Genomic DNA, 19,223 nt, shown 5'->3' on the forward strand with positions numbered 1-19,223 from the left:
CATATGAAATTTGAGAACAATCCCTTCAATACTTTCTGAGAAATAGCGGTAACAAACTTTAACTATCAAAATCCAAGATGGCCACCGGCCGGCCATCTTGTTGACCGATCAGTCCCAAAATGCAATATGCACAACTGGGGTCCTAGGGGAACCTACATATGAAATTTGAGAAAGATCCCTTAAGTACTTTCTGAGAATTAGCGGTAACAAACTTTAACTATCAAAATCCAAGATGGCGGCTGGTCGGCCATCTTGTAGACCGATCAGTCCCAAAATGCAATATGCACAACTAGGGTCCTACGGGAACCTACATATGAAATTTGAGAAAGATCCCTTCAATACTTTATGAGAAATAGCGGTAACAAACTTTAACTATCAAAATCCAAGATGGCTACCTGGCGGCCATCTTGTTGACCGATCAGTCCCAAAATACAATATGCACAACTAGGGTCCTAGGGGAACCTACATATGAAATTTGAGAAAGATCCCTTTAGTGCTTTCTGAGAAATAGCGGTAACAAACTTTAACTATCAAAATCCAAGATGGCTACCTGGCGGCCATCTTGTTGACCGATCAGTCCCAAAATGCAATATGCACAACTAGGGTCCTAGGGGAACCTACATATGAAATTTGAGAAAGATCCCTTCAGTACTTTCTGAGAAATAGCGGTAACAAACTTTAACTATCAAAATCCAAGATGGCTGCCTGGCGGCCATCTTGTTGACTGATCAGTCCCAAAATACAATATGCACAACTAGGGTCCTAGGGGAACCTACATATGAAATTTGAGAAAGATCCCTTCAGTACTTTTAGAGAAATAGCGGTAACAAGAATTGTTAACGGACGGACGGACGGACGGACGGACGGACGGAAGCGGACGGACGGAAGGACGGACGGACGACGGACCACGGACGAAAGGCGATTTGAATAGCCCACCATCTGATGATGGTGGGCTAAAATCAGATGGTGGGCTAAAAATACGCATAACAATGCATCTAACACCAAACAAGAGATCCCAGAGGGATCTTGGCGCCCACCAAAGATTGATCTATGTCTGACAAATGAAAAAGGGATCTTTTCTCTGCTTTTCAAACTTTAAACTATCAAAATCCAAGATGGTGGTCGCAAAATGCAATAGGCAGAACTAGGGTCCTAGAGGAACCTACATATGATATTTGAGAACAATCCCTTCAATACTTTCTGAGAAATAGCGGTAACAAACTTTAACTATCAAAATCCAAGATGGCCACCGGTCGGCCATCTTGTTGACCGATCAGTCCCAAAATGCAATATGCACAACTGGGGTCCTAGGGGAACCTACATATGAAATTTGAGAAAGATCCCTTCAGTGCTTTCTGAGAAATAGCGGTAACAAACTTTAACTATCAAAATCCAAGTGGCTACCTGGCGGCCATCTTGTTGACCGATCAGTCCCAAAATGCAATATGCACAACTGGGGTCCTAGGGGAACCTACATATGAAATTTGAGAAAGATCCCTTTAGTGCTTTTTGAGAAATAGCGGTAACAAACTTTAACTATCAAAATCCAAGATGGCTACCTGGCGGCCATCTTGTTGACTGATCAGTCCCAAAATGCAATATGCACTACTAGGGTCCTAGGGGAACCTACATATGAAATTTGAGAACAATCCCTTCAATAATTTCTGAGAAATAGCCGTAACAAACTTTAACTATCAAAATCCAAGATGGCGGCTGGTTGGCCATCTTGTTGACCGATCAGTCCCAAAATGCAATATGCACAACTAGGGTCCTAGGGGAACCTACATATGAAATTTGAGAAAGATCCCTTCAATACTTTCTGAGAAATAGCGGTAACAAACTTTAACTATCAAAATCCAAGATGGCCACCGGTCGGCCATCTTGTTGACCGATCAGTCCCAAAATGCAATATGCACAACTGGGGTCCTAGGGGAACCTACATATGAAATTTGAGAAAGATCCCTTCAGTACTTTCTGAGAATTAGCGGTAACAAACTTTAACTATCAAAATCCAAGATGGCGGCTGGTCGGCCATCTTGTTGACCGATCAGTCCCAAAATGCAATATGCACAATTAGGGTCCTACGGGAACCTACATATGAAATTTGAGAAAGATCCCTTCAATACTTTATGAGAAATAGCGGTAACAAACTTTAACTATCAAAATCCAAGATGGCTGCCTGGTGGCCATCTTGTTGACCGATCAGTCCCAAAATACAATATGCACAACTAGGGTCCTAGGGGAACCTACATATGAAATTTGAGAAAGATCCCTTCAGTGCTTTCTGAGAAATAGCGGTAACAAACTTTAACTATCAAAATCCAAGATGGCTACCTGGCGGCCATCTTGTTGACCGATCAGTCCCAAAATGCAATATGCACTACTAGGGTCCTAGGGGAACCTACATATGAAATTTGAGAAAGATCCCTTCAGTACTTTCTGAGAATTAGCCGTAACAAACTTTAACTATCCAAAATCCAAGATGGCGGCTGGTCGGCCATCTTGTTGACCGATCAGTCCCAAAATGCAATATGCACAACTAGGGTCCTAGGGGAACCTACATATGAAATTTGAGAAAGATCCCTTCAGTGCTTTCTGAGAAATAGCGGTAACAAACTTTAACTATCAAAATCCAAGATGGCTACCTGGCGGCCATCTTGTTGACCGATCAGTCCCAAAATGCAATATGCACTACTAGGGTCCTAGGGGAACCTACATATGAAATTTGAGAAAGATCCCTTCAATACTTTCTGAGAATTAGCCGTAACAAACTTTAACTATCAAAATCCAAGATGGCGGCTGGTTGGCCATCTTGTTGACCGATCAGTCCCAAAATGCAATATGCACAACTAGGGTCCTACGGGAACCTACATATGAAATTTGAGAAAGATCCCTTCAATACTTTCTGAGAAATAGCGGTAACAAACTTTAACTATCAAAATCCAAGATGGCGGCTGGTCGGCCATCTTGTTGACCGATCAGTCCCAAAATGCAATATGCACAACTGGGGTCCTAGGGGTACCTACATATGAAATTTTGAGAAAGATCCCTTCAGTACTTTCTGAGAATTAGCGGTAACAAACTTTAACTATCAAAATCCAAGATGGCGGCTGGTCGGCCATCTTGTTGACCGATCAGTCCCAAAATGCAATATGCACAACTAGGGTCCTACGGGAACCTACATATGAAATTTGAGAAAGATCCCTTCAATACTTTATGAGAAATAGCTGTAACAAACTTTAACTATCAAAATCCAAGATGGCTGCCTGGTGGCCATCTTGTTGACCGATCAGTCCCAAAATACAATATGCACAACTAGGGTCCTAGGGGAACCTACATATATGAAATTTGAGAAAGATCCCTTCAGTGCTTTCTGAGAAATAGCGGTAACAAACTTTAACTATCAAAATCCAAGATGGCTACCTGGCGGCCATCTTGTTGACCGATCAGTCCCAAAATGCAATATGCACTACTAGGGTCCTAGGGGAACCTACATATGAAATTTGAGAAAGATCCCTTCAGTACTTTCTGAGAATTAGCCGTAACAAACTTTAACTATCAAAATTCAAGATGGCGGCTGGTCGGCCATCTTGTTGACCGATCAGTCCCAAAATGCAATATGCACAACTAGGGTCCTAGGGGAACCTACATATGAAATTTGAGAAAGATCCCTTCAGTGCTTTCTGAGAAATAGCGGTAACAAACTTTAACTATCAAAATCCAAGATGGCTACCTGGCGGCCATCTTGTTGACCGATCAGTCCCAAAATGCAATATGCACTACTAGGGTCCTAGGGGAACCTACATATGAAATTTGAGAAAGATCCCTTCAGTACTTTCTGAGAATTAGCCGTAACAAACTTTAACTATCAAAATCCAAGATGGCGGCTGGTCGGCCATCTTGTTGACCGATCAGTCCCAAAATGCAATATGCACAACTAGGGTCCTAGGGGAACCTACATATGAAATTTGAGAAAGATCCCTTCAGTACTTTCTGAGAAATAGCGGTAACAAACTTTAACTATCAAAATCCAAGATGGCTGCCTGGCGGCCATCTTGTTGACCGATCAGTCCCAAAATACAATATGCACAACAAGGGTCCTAGGGGAACCTACATACGAAATTTGAGAAAGATCCCTTCAGTACTTTTAGAGAAATAGCGGTAACAAGAATTGTTAACGGACGGACGGACGGACGGAAGGACGGACGGACGGACGGACGGACGGACGGACGGACGACGGACCACGGACGAAAGGCGATTTGAATAGCCCACCATCTGATGATGGTGGGCTAAAAAGCTATAAATTAGCATCGTCCATAACATATTTCTGCTCAAATATAACTCACCAGTCGCTTTGTTTAGGGCCGGTGTGTTACTGGTATACACTAGTACCACAGTTATTTATAGTAGTTCAGTGAACAGCAAAGGGGGGGATTCCCCGTCGAATGTGTATAATGAGGCCAGTAGTCATGGTAATAGACATTTCTAACGTCGATCAGACACGGACTCCGAGACCAACTTCGACTGTTTTCAGGGATCATCTCAAAATGTTTAATGTAAAATTTTTGCTCGGACGTCGCCGAGGACATCCCAGCTCTGTATAATTTGTCGTTGTAAAAATAGTGTAATGCATGTTTATTGGACAAACAGATACTGCATAAGGCACAAGATCTAATGGTATCGGGTTCGATCTTCATTAATGCTATATTATTTTTACTTTTCTTAATTATTTTTTATTTTTATTTCTTTTTAAAATACGCATCAGCCACAGTCACCATACCACTTTAATGGCAAATAAAATATTATTATCAATAGTATCTATTATCACTTGATTAAAAAAGTTTTAATTTTGATTCAGTTATTAACCATATTTTATAACAATAACACTGTCTCAGACACTATCAATAACCTCTACAAAATTAAAAAAAAAAAATATTCCTTTGTTTTAGTATTGTAGCTACAAGAGGCCCATGGGCCTTAACGGTCACCCGAGTTAGAATATATAATGAAACAAATAATGAAACAAATTAAAGACATATAACCACTATATGCTGGGCCTTGAAGTTGGTCAGTGATTTATAAATTTGACCTTTTTAGACTATGAAGAGTATTTGCTTCCATCAAACCTGTGAACTTAGAGGTATTTTTTGAAATTTTAATCAATTTGACCCTGTTTGGTCCTGCCCCTCTGGTCCCCCGAGGACGGATATGGATGTTAAAATGCTATATCTTAGGCTAATAATTATAATCAAGTTTGACTAATTTCCTACGAAAATTGGGCAAATAATGTTCACAAATATGTTTTTCCTATATAAACTAAAGTAAACTTGACCCCTCCCCAGGGGGTAACGCGAGACCCCAAGGTTATATAATTCACAGTTTTTATAAAACACCTGAAGAACTTTCCATCTACGATTAGTTGATTCTACTATATCCAGAATTTTAAAAGAATATTTTTGAAGTTTTAGCCTATTTGACCTTTTTTGGCCCCGCCCCTCTGCCCCCAGGGGGTCGGCCTGGACCAATATGGATATGATATTAAAATGCTATCTCAGGCTAATAATTCTAACCAAGTTTGACTCGTTTCCCATGATGCATTCTGTAATTCACTAGGTATATGTTGTTGGGAATATACGGTGAAGAAGACCACAAAATGGAGTAATGCTTGTCTTTATTACAACTAAATTGGATTACAGCTGCATGTCCTTTCATTGTAATTTTCTTAACATGGACATCCCCTTGGCATATCCTAGAATGGTTTTATGTAACTTCACACAATTTCTCTAAAGACACGTGTACAGTCAGAAAAATCTTTTGATCCGATTTTCTCCGCTTGTTGATAGGTGTTTGAAGTTTAGAACTCTTTCCTGGTTTTGATTGTCCTTATGTCCCTGAAGGAAATATTCCAATACTTCAGTCATGATGTCTCCATTGTTCACTGGGGTGTCCTGCCTTTCTAGATATCAAGTTTCTTGATTCATGCATGTTTTGTTGAATAGCCATTTTCTTTGTTTCGTCTCCTTGTATTTCCATCATTAAACATGGTCTTTTTCTTTGTTTCGTCTCCTTGTATTTCCATCATTAAACTTGGCCTTTTTCTTTGTTTCGTCTCCTTGTATTTCCATCATTAAACATGGTCTTTTTCTTTTTTCCCTAATGACTACTGCATGTATTTATTAAGGTTTATAAATGAGACGATGTTGCTCTTCAGTTAAGTATAAATGACTGTGAATATGTTACCTCACTAGGAAATCCCTACACTTGCTCTGAGGCCAGAGGTTCTAGTCAGGAAACATTTATATATTTATTGAGGATCATTTGGCTTATTGAAAAAAAACATAACAGAATACACATCAAATAAATAGAAATTCACTGAATCTTGGAATTAATCCACAACAATTTTGAAAAAAATTCTGATTAATAGTTTTAAAATTCCTTAAAAATATTGTCAGTGGTCTTAACTACAGCTTAAAATCAAACTTTGATTTAGATTGATTGATTGATGGGGCTTAACGTCCTTGTTCCGGTTATAACCGAGCCTAGGACACTTTGATTTAGGCTCCGCCTCTTTTCTTTAAGTGTTTGGGCCCCGGCAATTCACTCCTGGACAAGACTCTGCTTATAATTATTGGTCGGGTTTGACACGCCTCTTTATACACATCTACGTATACGTTGTTGGTAGTAAGTCCAACAGCAGGAATCTAAAAATAGATTGACACATTTCTGCTGTTGGCTTACTACCAACAAGACATCAAATAGGCTTACTAGATATGTATGAATAATAAAACATAATTATAAAGTATCCTATTAGCTTTACATAGAATGCCATATTCGATCTTTGGTCAAATATAAGCCTTAGTCAAAAACAATTTACACATGACCAAGAAAATGAAAACAACTTCCATAGATGCCACATTGAACCAGTTCAGATTTATTAGGTATTCCGCTCTTACTTACAGTGCAGACAATAAAAGTTTGTTTTTAACACTGATTATAAAAGTGAAGGTCCAAAATCTTCTAATTGGTTTGCGCTAATTGATAAGGTTTTATAAACACCATCGATACTATCGGCACACTTGTGCCGGTGTATCCGATATATTCTAGATCTGCTTACAAAAGATAAAAATTTACTGAATTTATTATATATACTACATGTAGTACTTACATACAAAGACTTGTATCTAAATATAATTTAACACATGTAACGTTGTAGTTTACTTACCCTTTCTCAAGAAATGCTGTCTGAAAGTTCAGATGAAGACGAAACACATCCTAGAATAGAGTAGCACTAAATTCTCAACACATGTATGTAGTAGTGGGGATTCGCGTGTGTGACGTAAAAGGTAAACAGGAAGTGACCCTTTGCGTGCCAAACACGAATGTAGTACTAAATATAAAATTTTAGTTCTACGAACGGTAAACGTTGATTTTTTTAATTATTATTTTTATTCAATTTTCAATCATATTAAACAAGACAAGCCAGCACGAAACATTAACTTGCATATATGTACATATTTATAGAGAGAGATATATACATAATGACATCGACATGCCAAAATAGTAAAGTTGAAATCAAACTGTATTCTTATATATATAATATTCAAGTAGTAATAGTATTTAAGTTTAAAGTCAGGCATTATAATTACTATTATAATCAACAAGTAGAATTGTGTTTTTTTTATTCAATAACAGAGGAAATTGTTATGAAAGAGCTACATATGAGATTTGCGAAAGACACTGAAGCATTTTAACAAATTTGTATCTCCAGTCTACACACACACACACCCTCACACACACATCATCACACACACACGCACCCACACCATCACACACACGCGCACTCACGCACGCACGCATGCACATCAGGAGTAACTTTAACTACACGTATGATCACATTGTCATAGAAAGGAGAAGATGAGCATCAAGCAGATGAAATATGACTGTAAGAAACGTTCTCGAAGAACTATCCAGCAGTGAATTCCGTAAACGTACAGTTAATTTCATATTTATTTATTTCAGCAATTAATGTGTTCATCACTGACATAGAATTATTTATTTACTTATAATTAATTTTCTCTTTTGTTTCTGGCTTTCTGATTGGCCTATTCATTTTTTTTCATTCCACGATGAAAAAAAAAAATGAAAAAAAGATCCGAGAATGGCGCGGAAACCCGACGTTATCGTGACGTCACAATAGAAACATTGACGTTACGTATTGATTTGGAAAAAATAATCCCTTGGAAAAAATCAATGGAATCGTACGTGTAAACGTATTTCATTTTATAAAGTAGCCTGGAAAATTAATTATAAGCATTGAAGTCACTATTTTTTAATTTCATCGGGTTATGAAATAAATTTTGTTTGCAAACTTTTGTGAGAATCCGCTACGCGGATTCACATTTTGCAAACAAGATTTCTTTCATACCCCGATGAAATTTAAAAATAGTGACTTCAATGCTTATATAAATTATTTTTTGTTTGTTTTCATACTGAATCCGACTTTCTGATTGGCTGATACTTTTTCTTCATATACTATGAAGAAAAAATCTGAGAATGGCGCGAAAACCCGACGTTATTATGACGTCATAATAGAGACGTCGACGTTGCGTATTGATTTAGAAAAAAATAATCCTTTGGAAAATCAATGGTATCGTACGTTAAAGAAATTTTGTTTACACGGATTCACACAGCAAACAAAATTTCTTTCATACCCCGATGAAGTTGAAAAATAGTAACATCAATGCTTAAATGTTTAAAACCATGAAGTACAAAAGATAAAATCAAAATCAGTGTATACTGTTTGAAAGATAGGGGTGTTGAAATGGACATCTGATCATATCCAATTTTATGCCTAACAACCCATAACAAGCATCACATTAAAATCTTATATTAGAACTATTACAGTTATCAAAATTAGACTTATTAGTTAGATATTATTGATCATAAGTATACTAGGGAATATGTGATCAGTGTTTGTGTCGGTCGATCTTTATCATTATATGTGAAGAATTACTAAAATGGACCCTCATTATTTATTATCTCATCGACAATGTTAATTTCAATAGAATATTTGTATTCATTTTAGATTATTTTATATTGCAAGAAGAGACAGTATTTTTTTTTATATCAGTGTTCAATTATTTCATAAAAGTACATGAAATTAACATTTAATCTAGATTCTTTTTCACTTATTTACTTAGAATAAATAATGAAAAATATATATATCACATATACCTATGAAAAAAAATCTTTTTAAACTCAATATTAATATGTTACTCTTGAAAAAAAAAACCCAAAAGCAAACGTTTTGACTAAGTCTTATTTGAAACAGATTTGTAAAAACTGTGGAAGCATTATACGTTATATACATGTATTGAGAAATATATCACCATAAAAACCATACTCTTGGTTATTGATTGGGTTATTTAGTAGTTATCACTTTCATTTCTTTCAGTGGTCTTTAACAAATAGTGCCGGACTGATTAAAGATTTTTCTTTGTTGATACATAGCAGTGAGTAGCCAGTGTGAACCATATGACATGCTGGTACCACGTGACCTTCTAGCTCATTAAATAATACTAGGCAGCTGCAATTACCCCCTTGTTGTCTAAAAGAAAGTAAACACTTTTTGATGAATGTAGAGTAACCTGTGGCAGCCAACATCAAGCTTCCAGAAAATGTTAAAATAGTAAGTTGTGTCTTAAATTCTTTAACTTTAATTTTGAAATCGAATTTAAAACAGTAACTAGGTTCATATGATAATTCATGTTTATTGCTCGGCTGTTAAATCAGTATATAGATAGAGCATCCTCTTTTTAGACCATATACCCTATGGCCGGTTTTTTCGTCACTTAATTATTTTCATGGTTTCGCGGGATATTGCTTTTATCGCGAAAATTTGATCCTCGACAAATTGAGAAATTATATAATTAAATATTTCAAAAGGAACGTACTAGTAATAATTTATTTAAGCATTGATGTCACTATTTTTTAATTCCATCGGGGTAAGAAAAAAAATTGTTTGCAAACTGAGTGAATACGCGGATTCACACAGTTTGCAAACAATTTTTTTTTTCATACCCCGATAAAATTAAAAAATAGTGACATCAATGCTTAAATGCAAAAAAAAAATATTGGCCAATCAGAAAGCCAGATTTGGTATGAAAACAAAGAAAGATTAATTATTAAACAATGTATACACCATAATTGATAACCATAACGAATATATATTTCTAACCTTTGTGCATTAATGCTGAGTCACTGTAAGTAAGCCTAATTGGCGACACCTTACTCGGCAATAATCCACATACTTCAAATTAAAAGAGACCCTATATCTAGACAAAAAGAGTAACGTAGACTATTTACAAATAATACTATAAACAAAATTAAAAATCAAAATTAACTAACAAAGTTCTTTACGATATATCATTTATTTTACTAACTCAAAGGTTAAAAATAGTTAATTTTGTCTAAGAGTTTAAATAAATTTAGAAAGGAATATGTTACGACGAAAACCATTTGACAACTCCACAACAAAAGCATGTGAAAAAGCTGTTACCGGTGATGATTTTTAAAAATGATCTTATTTGAATTAAAATAAAACAAAAGATAACAAAATAATAGTTTTTTACGACATTTCATTTGTTTTGCTATCTAAAGGTTAAAACTCGTTTGATTTTGTCTTTATAATTCAGCAAAGGAATATGTTCTAAGGGAATATGTAATGATAAATTATATTGAACAACTCCGCAACAATAACATGTAAAACTGTTAATGAATTTTGCAAAATGATCTAGTTGGAATTAAAACAAGACAAAAGATAATATAATAATAATATGTAATAAAACAACCTCCCGCTATTTACACTGTACTAAGTTACATTTTTTAGCACAAAATAGAGTTTTTGAGATATGTATTACATAATTTTAGAATATAAGAAACGTTAACCTACTTTTACTTTAAATTTTAAAAAAATGCAGTTTAGTCTAACATTTATTTATTATTTTTCCATTTCTTAACGCATGCATATTGATGGAATGGATAAAATAATAGATAATCCTTTCCTATATCTTTTGTCCTTAAATTAAAATAGAAATTACGTGCGGGTATAATTTGCTTAATATCACATATAATGTCTTTTCAAGGATCTATGTGTTGATAAAGAATTTCATTATCACAATCGTATACCAACCAACCAATCTTAAGTATGAAAATCATAACAATGAATGAATAATCGATCATCTTATGTCACAACAAATATGTAAAACACAATCAAACAAATTTAACAGCATTCTCTATATTACATAGGGAAATAAATAATTTAGAAATAATTACCATAATTTTTAATATATAATTAAATATCTTAATACATTTATAGCTGCACACTATTTAAAACTCAATCAATTAGTAGTTTTTTCTTAATATTTGCCGTGTTGATATCATTGGGTAAAAACCTATACTTTAACTATAATTATTTAGCGTCAGCTTAGTTAAACACGTAGTTAATAAATACAAACGACTTCAATCGTCTCTTAACATAAAAATCACTTCCCATGATCAGGTGTTACAACACAGGTATGTGGTCGAGATTCAATCTACATCGGAAACCTTTAAGGTATCCCGCCAATACAAGCTAACAATAAACACACAAAGTAATAAGAGTTTTATGAACAAGAACCATAAATGTAATTAATGATAAGTGAGGCTAAATTAGAACCAGCTAAAATGCATATACATATAGACGGAGAAATCATGAAATGAAGCTAATTTGTCAGCCTCCCATAGCTTGTTAGAATGGTCAATACTAATATTTTTCTTTGCAATTGTTTTGGTTTTTTTCAATATTAAGCGGTATATTCAATCTTTTTTTTTAAAGATGCTCCGCCGCCGACGAATGGTTTTTTTTCTCGTTTCTCTATCAAAAACTGGAGCGGGCGGTTAAGTGTTTTTTTCTTCAGTTACAAAAGTTACTTACTGTACACCTTTACCACCATTTAAAAGTTTGAGCTTCTATTTTAATATTTTTTCTCAAACAGAATTGACACTAGATCTAGTGCTACATTTTTATGATTTGTATTTTTAATCCATCAATTAAAAGTAATTAAAAGTTGCCAAGGGGTTTTAAGTTAATCGCATTCCCAAAATAAATGTATGAACAATTTATGATACTTTTCTGTTTCTATTTCACATAAATTATATTTGATGCAATTCCTTACTGCAATGTAATCAGGATTATATGACCAGGAGAGGGGCTGAATGTTTTATTTAATTATCATATGATAGCTGAAAAAACTTAAAGGTATTGTAAAGTCCTATCTGGAACTTTTATATCAACGAATGACACGTTGACAATGGTATAGTTATTCTATAAATTAAAAATACAGATGGAATTGATTTTAAATACAATTTACTTACATAATTGAAGTTTCCGGTAGTTTATTTACATGTACTTATTTTTCTTCCAATCGTTGGACAGAGCTTAATAATAACAAAGTTGTCCTCCAAATATATTTTGTTAAACATTTCCCTTATTTAAAGATGCTCCACCGCCGACAGAGCTTAAATGATATTCATCATTTGAACAATAATTGGTGTTTGATCGTGTATATATATGACTAATTAACACAAATAATAAAATAAAATAATTTATTTCGCCTTTGGTGCATGCGCAACCAGTACTTCATTCCATATAGAATATAGTGTCACGGATTTTTTGCGGGATGCAATTTATTATTTTTCATATTTTTAACTTAACTTTAACTTTTTAAGTAAGTAAAATAAAAAGCTCTAAACTTTCAATGGTGGTAATGGTGTCAAGTAAGTAACTTTTGTAACTGAAGAAAAATACTTAATCGTCTGCTCCTGTTATTGATAGTGGAAAAAATACCATTTGTCAGCGGTGGAGCATCTTTAAAGTTATTATATCTTTACATCGCAAATATCCTTACGATTGGTAATGACGGACAAATGTGTCAACATTGAGTCAAGAACCCCTAGTACCGAAAGGTATTCACAAGCAAAATAGGTACAGGTAAGACAAATGGAGGACAATGGGTGTGTATTTATCATCCAATCTGTCTTTTTGTTTGAGGTTAAGACGCATACTTTGTCACTCGGGACTTCGATAGAGAGTAATAAATGCCTTATCACTTACACATGTCAGACATTCTGTATGACTTTAGGTGCACCATGAAAATAAGAGTGTACAAAATTGCTTATAAAATTATTTGAAACACAATACTACTTCTTTTAGAGCTGTTGATAAATACGAAAGCCTAAAATTTGAAAAAGTAAAACAAGAAAAGATAGCGCTATCTTGTGAATAAGGTCGTAATACACCTTTCAAAATAAGCGTAATAACGCAAAAATGTATTTATAACGCCTTTTCAAAAAGTCGTAATGACGCCATTTAAAAATCACTATAACGGCATTGGATTTTTTTTTAAAATAAAACCGTAAATAATTTTTTTAAATATCTTCATAAACGTATTTCCGAAAGTCATAATAACGCATTAAAAAAATTACAACTCGGATCAGCCTGGTGCGTGATTCTGAATTCAAAATTGTACCTGTTATTGACTTCGCCTTGGACGATAACTGGTGGACCACACAGGAATCTGAGAGTAAATTACCAATAGCCAAAATTCCATTTTAAATTGTTTTAGGCATCATGATCAAAAATAGGTAAAATCATTTTCTAAATGGTACTATACACGTAATTTGATATTACTGACTTTTGACAGCACTGGTCTATGGACACTCTTTTTTACCTGCAGTGAAATATGACAAATAATTAGTATTTCAAATAGAGGCCTTTATTTTCTTTTTAAATCATGTCGATGTTGATGCAGCTTTAATTGACAAAGTCAATATACATTTTCATGACAATAATTTATATTTGTGTATCACAATTGCTCAAAACAATTAAAAGAAATCCATATTTTACATACAGTATAGTGTAGTGGTGTTAAGGACATTGTAAGAAACAAAGTAGCAGCTTTACAAAGTGAAAAAACTGTAATGTGACTTACTTGGATAGTTTTACCGAATAAAAATGCATGAAATAAATAGTAAACAATCGTCTCCTTTAGTATAAAATCAAATCGACCACGGTATCCATATAAACCACATACATGTATATAGATTATCATATTTTACTTAAAGATTGGTTCCCGCGTATATTAGTGATTTTTTTTTATTTAAAGGTTTTTCAGGAGAAACATTTTGCTAATATTGTTACTCTTATGAATAAAAAGATAGAATTATATCACTAGGCAATATCTTTTACATACACTATGTTAATTTCACGTCGATAATCCTCAAATAATATGACTATTCTATGATCCAGTAGATGTGACGCTTAATAGGTTATAATTTTACAACATTTTTAAAATTCACAAATAGAAAAATCTGCAAAACATATGTCTATTTTGCCACGTTGTTTGTATGGTAATTTTCTACAAAAAGAGAAAATCACAAAAAATCTTTGATCAATGTTGAAACGAGACATCAACGTAACTGGTACCGCACCAGAGAATGTTCTTAATTGATGCAGTATTATGATATAAAATATGAATGTAAAAAAACGTCTTATCTTGTTTTATTTGTTGGGATGGTAATGATAAGATCACAGAAAATATTGGACTATTACAGAATAAAATCAATGCTTAAACTAATACTGTACATTATTATACATTAGTCAAACTACATTGAAAATATTGAAATAGTTTATTATCATTGAATAATTATCATCATGTCACGTGCCATTAAAAAAACCCAAATATTTTATTTGGTAATTTTGACAGGAATACATCGGACATCGTCTTATTTCCTTTCTTAAATGTTTGTCCTATTTTTTTCAAAATAAACATATATCCTTGCGACTCTAAACTGACTTATGACAACAGGATGGGGCTGTTAATTATGGTATAATTCCTGTATCATTAGGTTCCGGATGAAGATACAGCTTGGACTCAATCGAGCGTGTTCCTGCCTGACACTTGTTGTGAGATTCTGTAAAGGTAGACGTAGATCACAGCAGAAACAGCGAAAGTTGTCTTCTCCAAACTCTGAAACAAAATAAAAATACATAATATGTGTTAGGTATTTAATGCTTTTCCTAGAAGACCACGTTAAAAAAACCTGCAAGACCTTACAACTCTAGTTGAACGAATGAAAATATGACACCATTTGTATTGATAAATCTTTCACGTTATGAACTCTATATGAACATTAGCATGATTATTTCAGTAGAATCATTTCGTTATAAAAATTTATTGTTTTGTTTTCGTCCTAATGCTTTCGAAATTAGTCAAAAACCAAATAACAATATTTTTTTCTTCTATTAAAAAAAATAAGAAATACACCTGCTTTTTACACTCATTTAGTCATATATTAAAATGACCTTAAATGGTTAAAGTACATAACTAAGATTCTGATAACTTGTCTTTTTGTGATAGCGGGCTGAAGTAAAGCCCGAGATAAGAGGTATGGAGAACGGTTTGTGATCAGTTCAATTTTTCGTATAATGTATCTGCTTCATACCAATATGTTTGCTACTCGTGTCAAATCAACTCTCATTTTCTTTATTTTTCCGACATTTATTTTGTTAAAAATGAAATACATCTGTACCTGCTACATAAAATCCAGCCGTCACCAAGTCCTCCACATCCGGTCCCTCTTGGTGCCCCGTCCAGTACAGGAAAGACTGTCTTCGGTCCTGCTCCATCCTGTGCGACATATCCGGGTAGAAGAACGAGCATTCGGGTGACTGTAACACATGGTAGTAATAGGGACTTGTTCCGTTTAGATTGGAAGCGCTCATCTCAAGCCCACAGGCTGTACATCCTACTGTTGAAGTTTCGGGGTCGATACAGGAGAAGCCCGCTATCACAAGTGGTCCTGTTGGAATGTTTGAGTGAGGCCATACTGTAAAGCTTTCTTCTCGAATACGACTGCTATATATTGCGTTGTCATCCATATTTTATAACGTTTTCAATCTGAAAATAATATTACATTTCGAATAGTAGTATATATATGTGCACGATAATTAAAGGAAAAAAACAACAATCCATCATCCAAGATTTATCATCTTTAAGATGTCCACACTATGATTCCAAGTTGCTACGATGCAAAAAAAAAAGCAAAACAAAAGTTTTTTTGCAGAATACATTTTTTCTGATATTGTCGGTTCCGAATAGGTCTACATAAATGAAATGTAACCCATTTCCATTTAACAATTTATTGAATGGTAACATATGACAACTGTGAAAAGAATTTTTTTATCCAAATCTAAGATTAACCCTGTGTCTGCAGTTGTAGGCAACAATCAATCCCAAACGTTGTATTTCATTTGAATTTTCAACAAATTCACCTTGCGTTTCGTGTTGTCTCAGTCCAAAACATAAAATATACAATTGTACCTACTATCAATGTATGCTTTATAGTGATTTGTTAAATGAAACAAAAAACAAATCACTACTCGGGAACAAAACTCATTCAGCGTACAGATTTTGAATGACACCTGGCCACGCCTCTTTATATACAATACAATTCATTTATTTGCATTTTTACATCCACAAACAAGGATCGATAGCAAATTACAAAGATAACATTACATGTATAACACAATAACAATAAAACAAGAACAACTTATGCATTCAGCAAGCCCGCTTTCCTCAGTTCAAACGACTTTTTAATGAAGAGGCCCAAATCCTGCAGAAGTTGTGGTTCATTAGATGACAATAACTTTATTAAATTTTCATAGTCTGTGAACATAGAATTAATGTTGTATTTAGATAGGAAACTTTTTCTTTCAGTAGAATTTACTGTACACTGGAGGATGAAGTGAGCTTCATCCTCTACAATATTGCAAAATTTGCATAACCGGTGCTGGCGAGGTATCTTTTTCGTCCTACCAGCTTCAATTTCTAGGTTGTTGATTGCTGATCCGAAGTTTTGTCAACAATTTTCGATATTCAAAATTTTTCAAAGAGAGATAATATTCCTCTTTACAGTTTTGTTTAAGTTTACTATATAGAAATAGCTTATTACTACAATCTAAAAGCTGCATTTTGCTTGAGAAAATAATGTCAAATCTGCCATGTATGAATCTTTTTAACGACCGTTTTAATCTGGCCTGTGCCTTCCTACTGAATTTTCCCCTTTCAATGTCAAATGTGATGTTATTTTCGTTGATAATACTTGATACGTATGAATACCACGAATATGATCCACTTTCATGAATATTTTGACTGACCTTCAAAGCCTCTTTTACAAGATTATTAATGTCATCTTGTGATATTCTAGCCAAATAACACAATGCTTGAGTATTCATGAAACAGTCTAGTGTATATTGTCCTAATTCAGCCCTGGAAGCAGCATTTACTGCATATTTTCCAACCCCAAGGGCCATTTTGCAAAATTTTAAATTTATTTGTTCAAATGGCGTTTTATCTATTATTGAAAATTTGTCAAATGTTGAATTATTCACATGCGCTCTTTTACTTGCATTTGCAATTTTACTGTAAAAGTCAGCATACCATATTTCAGAATTATATGTTAAGATTGGTCTGACTAAAGAATTATACAACTTTTTCCAGAGCCATATGGGCATATCAGCTATTTTATTTAAATATTGCTTAATTGAAAACAGAACTTTTCTACTTTTTACACTAAGTTCCTTAGCAGCTAGCATGAATTTACCGTTGTTACATAAAGTTGTACCTAAATATTTATACTCAGAGACTTGTTCAATTTCCTGATTTTAAACATAAAACGGTTTCACATTATTGTTTGGTTTTTATATTTCTCTGCCTAGTTTGGAAAATCATCGTTTTTGTTTTTTTAGAAATTTATTGAAAGCTGCCATTTTTCACAGTAGTTTTCCAATTCAATTAATGCTTGCTGCAGTCCCTCGGGAGTTTCTGATAAAATCAATAAATCATCCGCAAATGACAAACTACCTACTGCTAAATCCCCTAATTGTAGTGGATTATTATTTAGAATGACTGGTAAATCATTGATGTACATGTTGAAAAGGGTAGGACTTAAAACTATCTCCTTGTTTTACCCCCCGAATAATGTTAAAATATTCTGTCGTGAATGTTTTAAATTTTATTGAGGATTGCGTTTTTCCATACATGTCACTAACAATTTTGAAAATATTTTTTTCCGACACCATGCTGTGCAAGCTTAAATAATAATCCATTTCTCCATACACTATCAAAGGCTTTATTGAAGTCCACAAAACATGCGTAGATTTTTCTCTTAGACTGTGAGTAAATGAACTTATTTTTAGAATTCCCTTCCTTACAAAATTTGTGAACGAGTGAACAAGTGGTATTGACTTATTACTAATAAGTCATAAAAAAGACTTTTATGTATGAAAAATAAAACATAGTTATAAAGTATTCTATTAGCTTTAACTTGTTACATAAAATGCCATAATCGGTCTTTGACCGAAACTACAAAAATAAAATCTTAACATGGCCGAAAATGACAACAAACTTCCATAATTGCGACATATTTATCCGATATTCCGCTCTTATTTCTAGAGCAGACAATAACGGTTTGTTTTAACGCCCAGATTATAAAAGTAAAGGTCACAGATGTTTAACTATCTGATTTGCGCATTGATAATTTTCTTTTGAGCAACAACATCGATACTATTGGTACGTACGTGCATGTGATCCTTACCCCAAGTGATGAAGATGGTAGACTCTATATTCTGCTTACAGAAGACAAAAGCTTACTTAACTGCATAATATTCTATATACATTCATACAAAAACCTATGTCTAAATACAAGTAAACGCATATAGCTTTGTAGTTTACTCACCACTTCTCATAAAATGTTGTCTGAAAGAACCCGGCGTTAAGGCGCAGTCTGGAGATGGCCGGTGGCGACAATGTCAACAATCTTTAGGCTATTTGGCGGAAGTGACGTATATTTACCATTTGATACAAGTAATATTATACATTTGGTACGGAATTTTAAAAGCAAATAACGCCAAAACGATATTTTCACTGTAAATGCTCTGATTTCAATATTGAAAAAACTGGTATTTTCACTCGAGTGAAAAATGTTATATATATATTCACTTTAAAACCCTATATTTCACTGCGAAAATGTAATTTTTTGCACGATATTACAATTTGCGAGTTTTGCGTTTCGTCCTTTGCACAGATATTTGATCGTAATAAGATCGTAATTTTATTACAGTG

The 19,223-nt window shown here is 34.0% G+C and overlaps 1 protein-coding gene across 1 annotated transcript; it reads right to left on the reverse strand.

Moving 5' to 3' along the window:
• Positions 1 to 13,788: 13,788 nt before the first annotated feature.
• LOC138310770 (baculoviral IAP repeat-containing protein 2-like) lies at positions 13,789 to 18,923 on the reverse strand. Its single transcript, XM_069252107.1, has 3 exons — positions 18,838 to 18,923; positions 15,631 to 15,998; positions 13,789 to 15,068 (listed from the first exon to the last, which is right to left on the reverse strand). The coding sequence occupies exons 2-3, from the start codon at positions 15,977 to 15,979 to the stop codon at positions 14,917 to 14,919; spliced, it is 501 nt and encodes a 166-aa protein (XP_069108208.1). The 5' UTR covers positions 15,980 to 15,998; positions 18,838 to 18,923; the 3' UTR covers positions 13,789 to 14,916.
• Between the last annotated feature and the right edge of the window lie 300 nt (positions 18,924 to 19,223).

The sequence above is a fragment of the Argopecten irradians genome, chromosome 1, assembly GCF_041381155.1.
Source record: "Argopecten irradians isolate NY chromosome 1, Ai_NY, whole genome shotgun sequence".
NCBI classification, from domain to species: Eukaryota; Metazoa; Mollusca; class Bivalvia; order Pectinida; family Pectinidae; genus Argopecten; species Argopecten irradians.

What these genes read in the sequence shown, in the direction of transcription:
- LOC138310770 (XM_069252107.1), bottom strand. Translation starts at nt 15,979, where the DNA reads ATGGATGACAACGCAATATATAGCAGTCGTATTCGAGAAGAAAGCTTT. An exon ending in GGCTGGATTTTATGTAGCAG is followed by an intron (nt 15,069 to 15,630) that starts GTACAGATGTAT and finishes ATTTTGTTTCAG; the next exon opens with AGTTTGGAGAAGACAACTTT.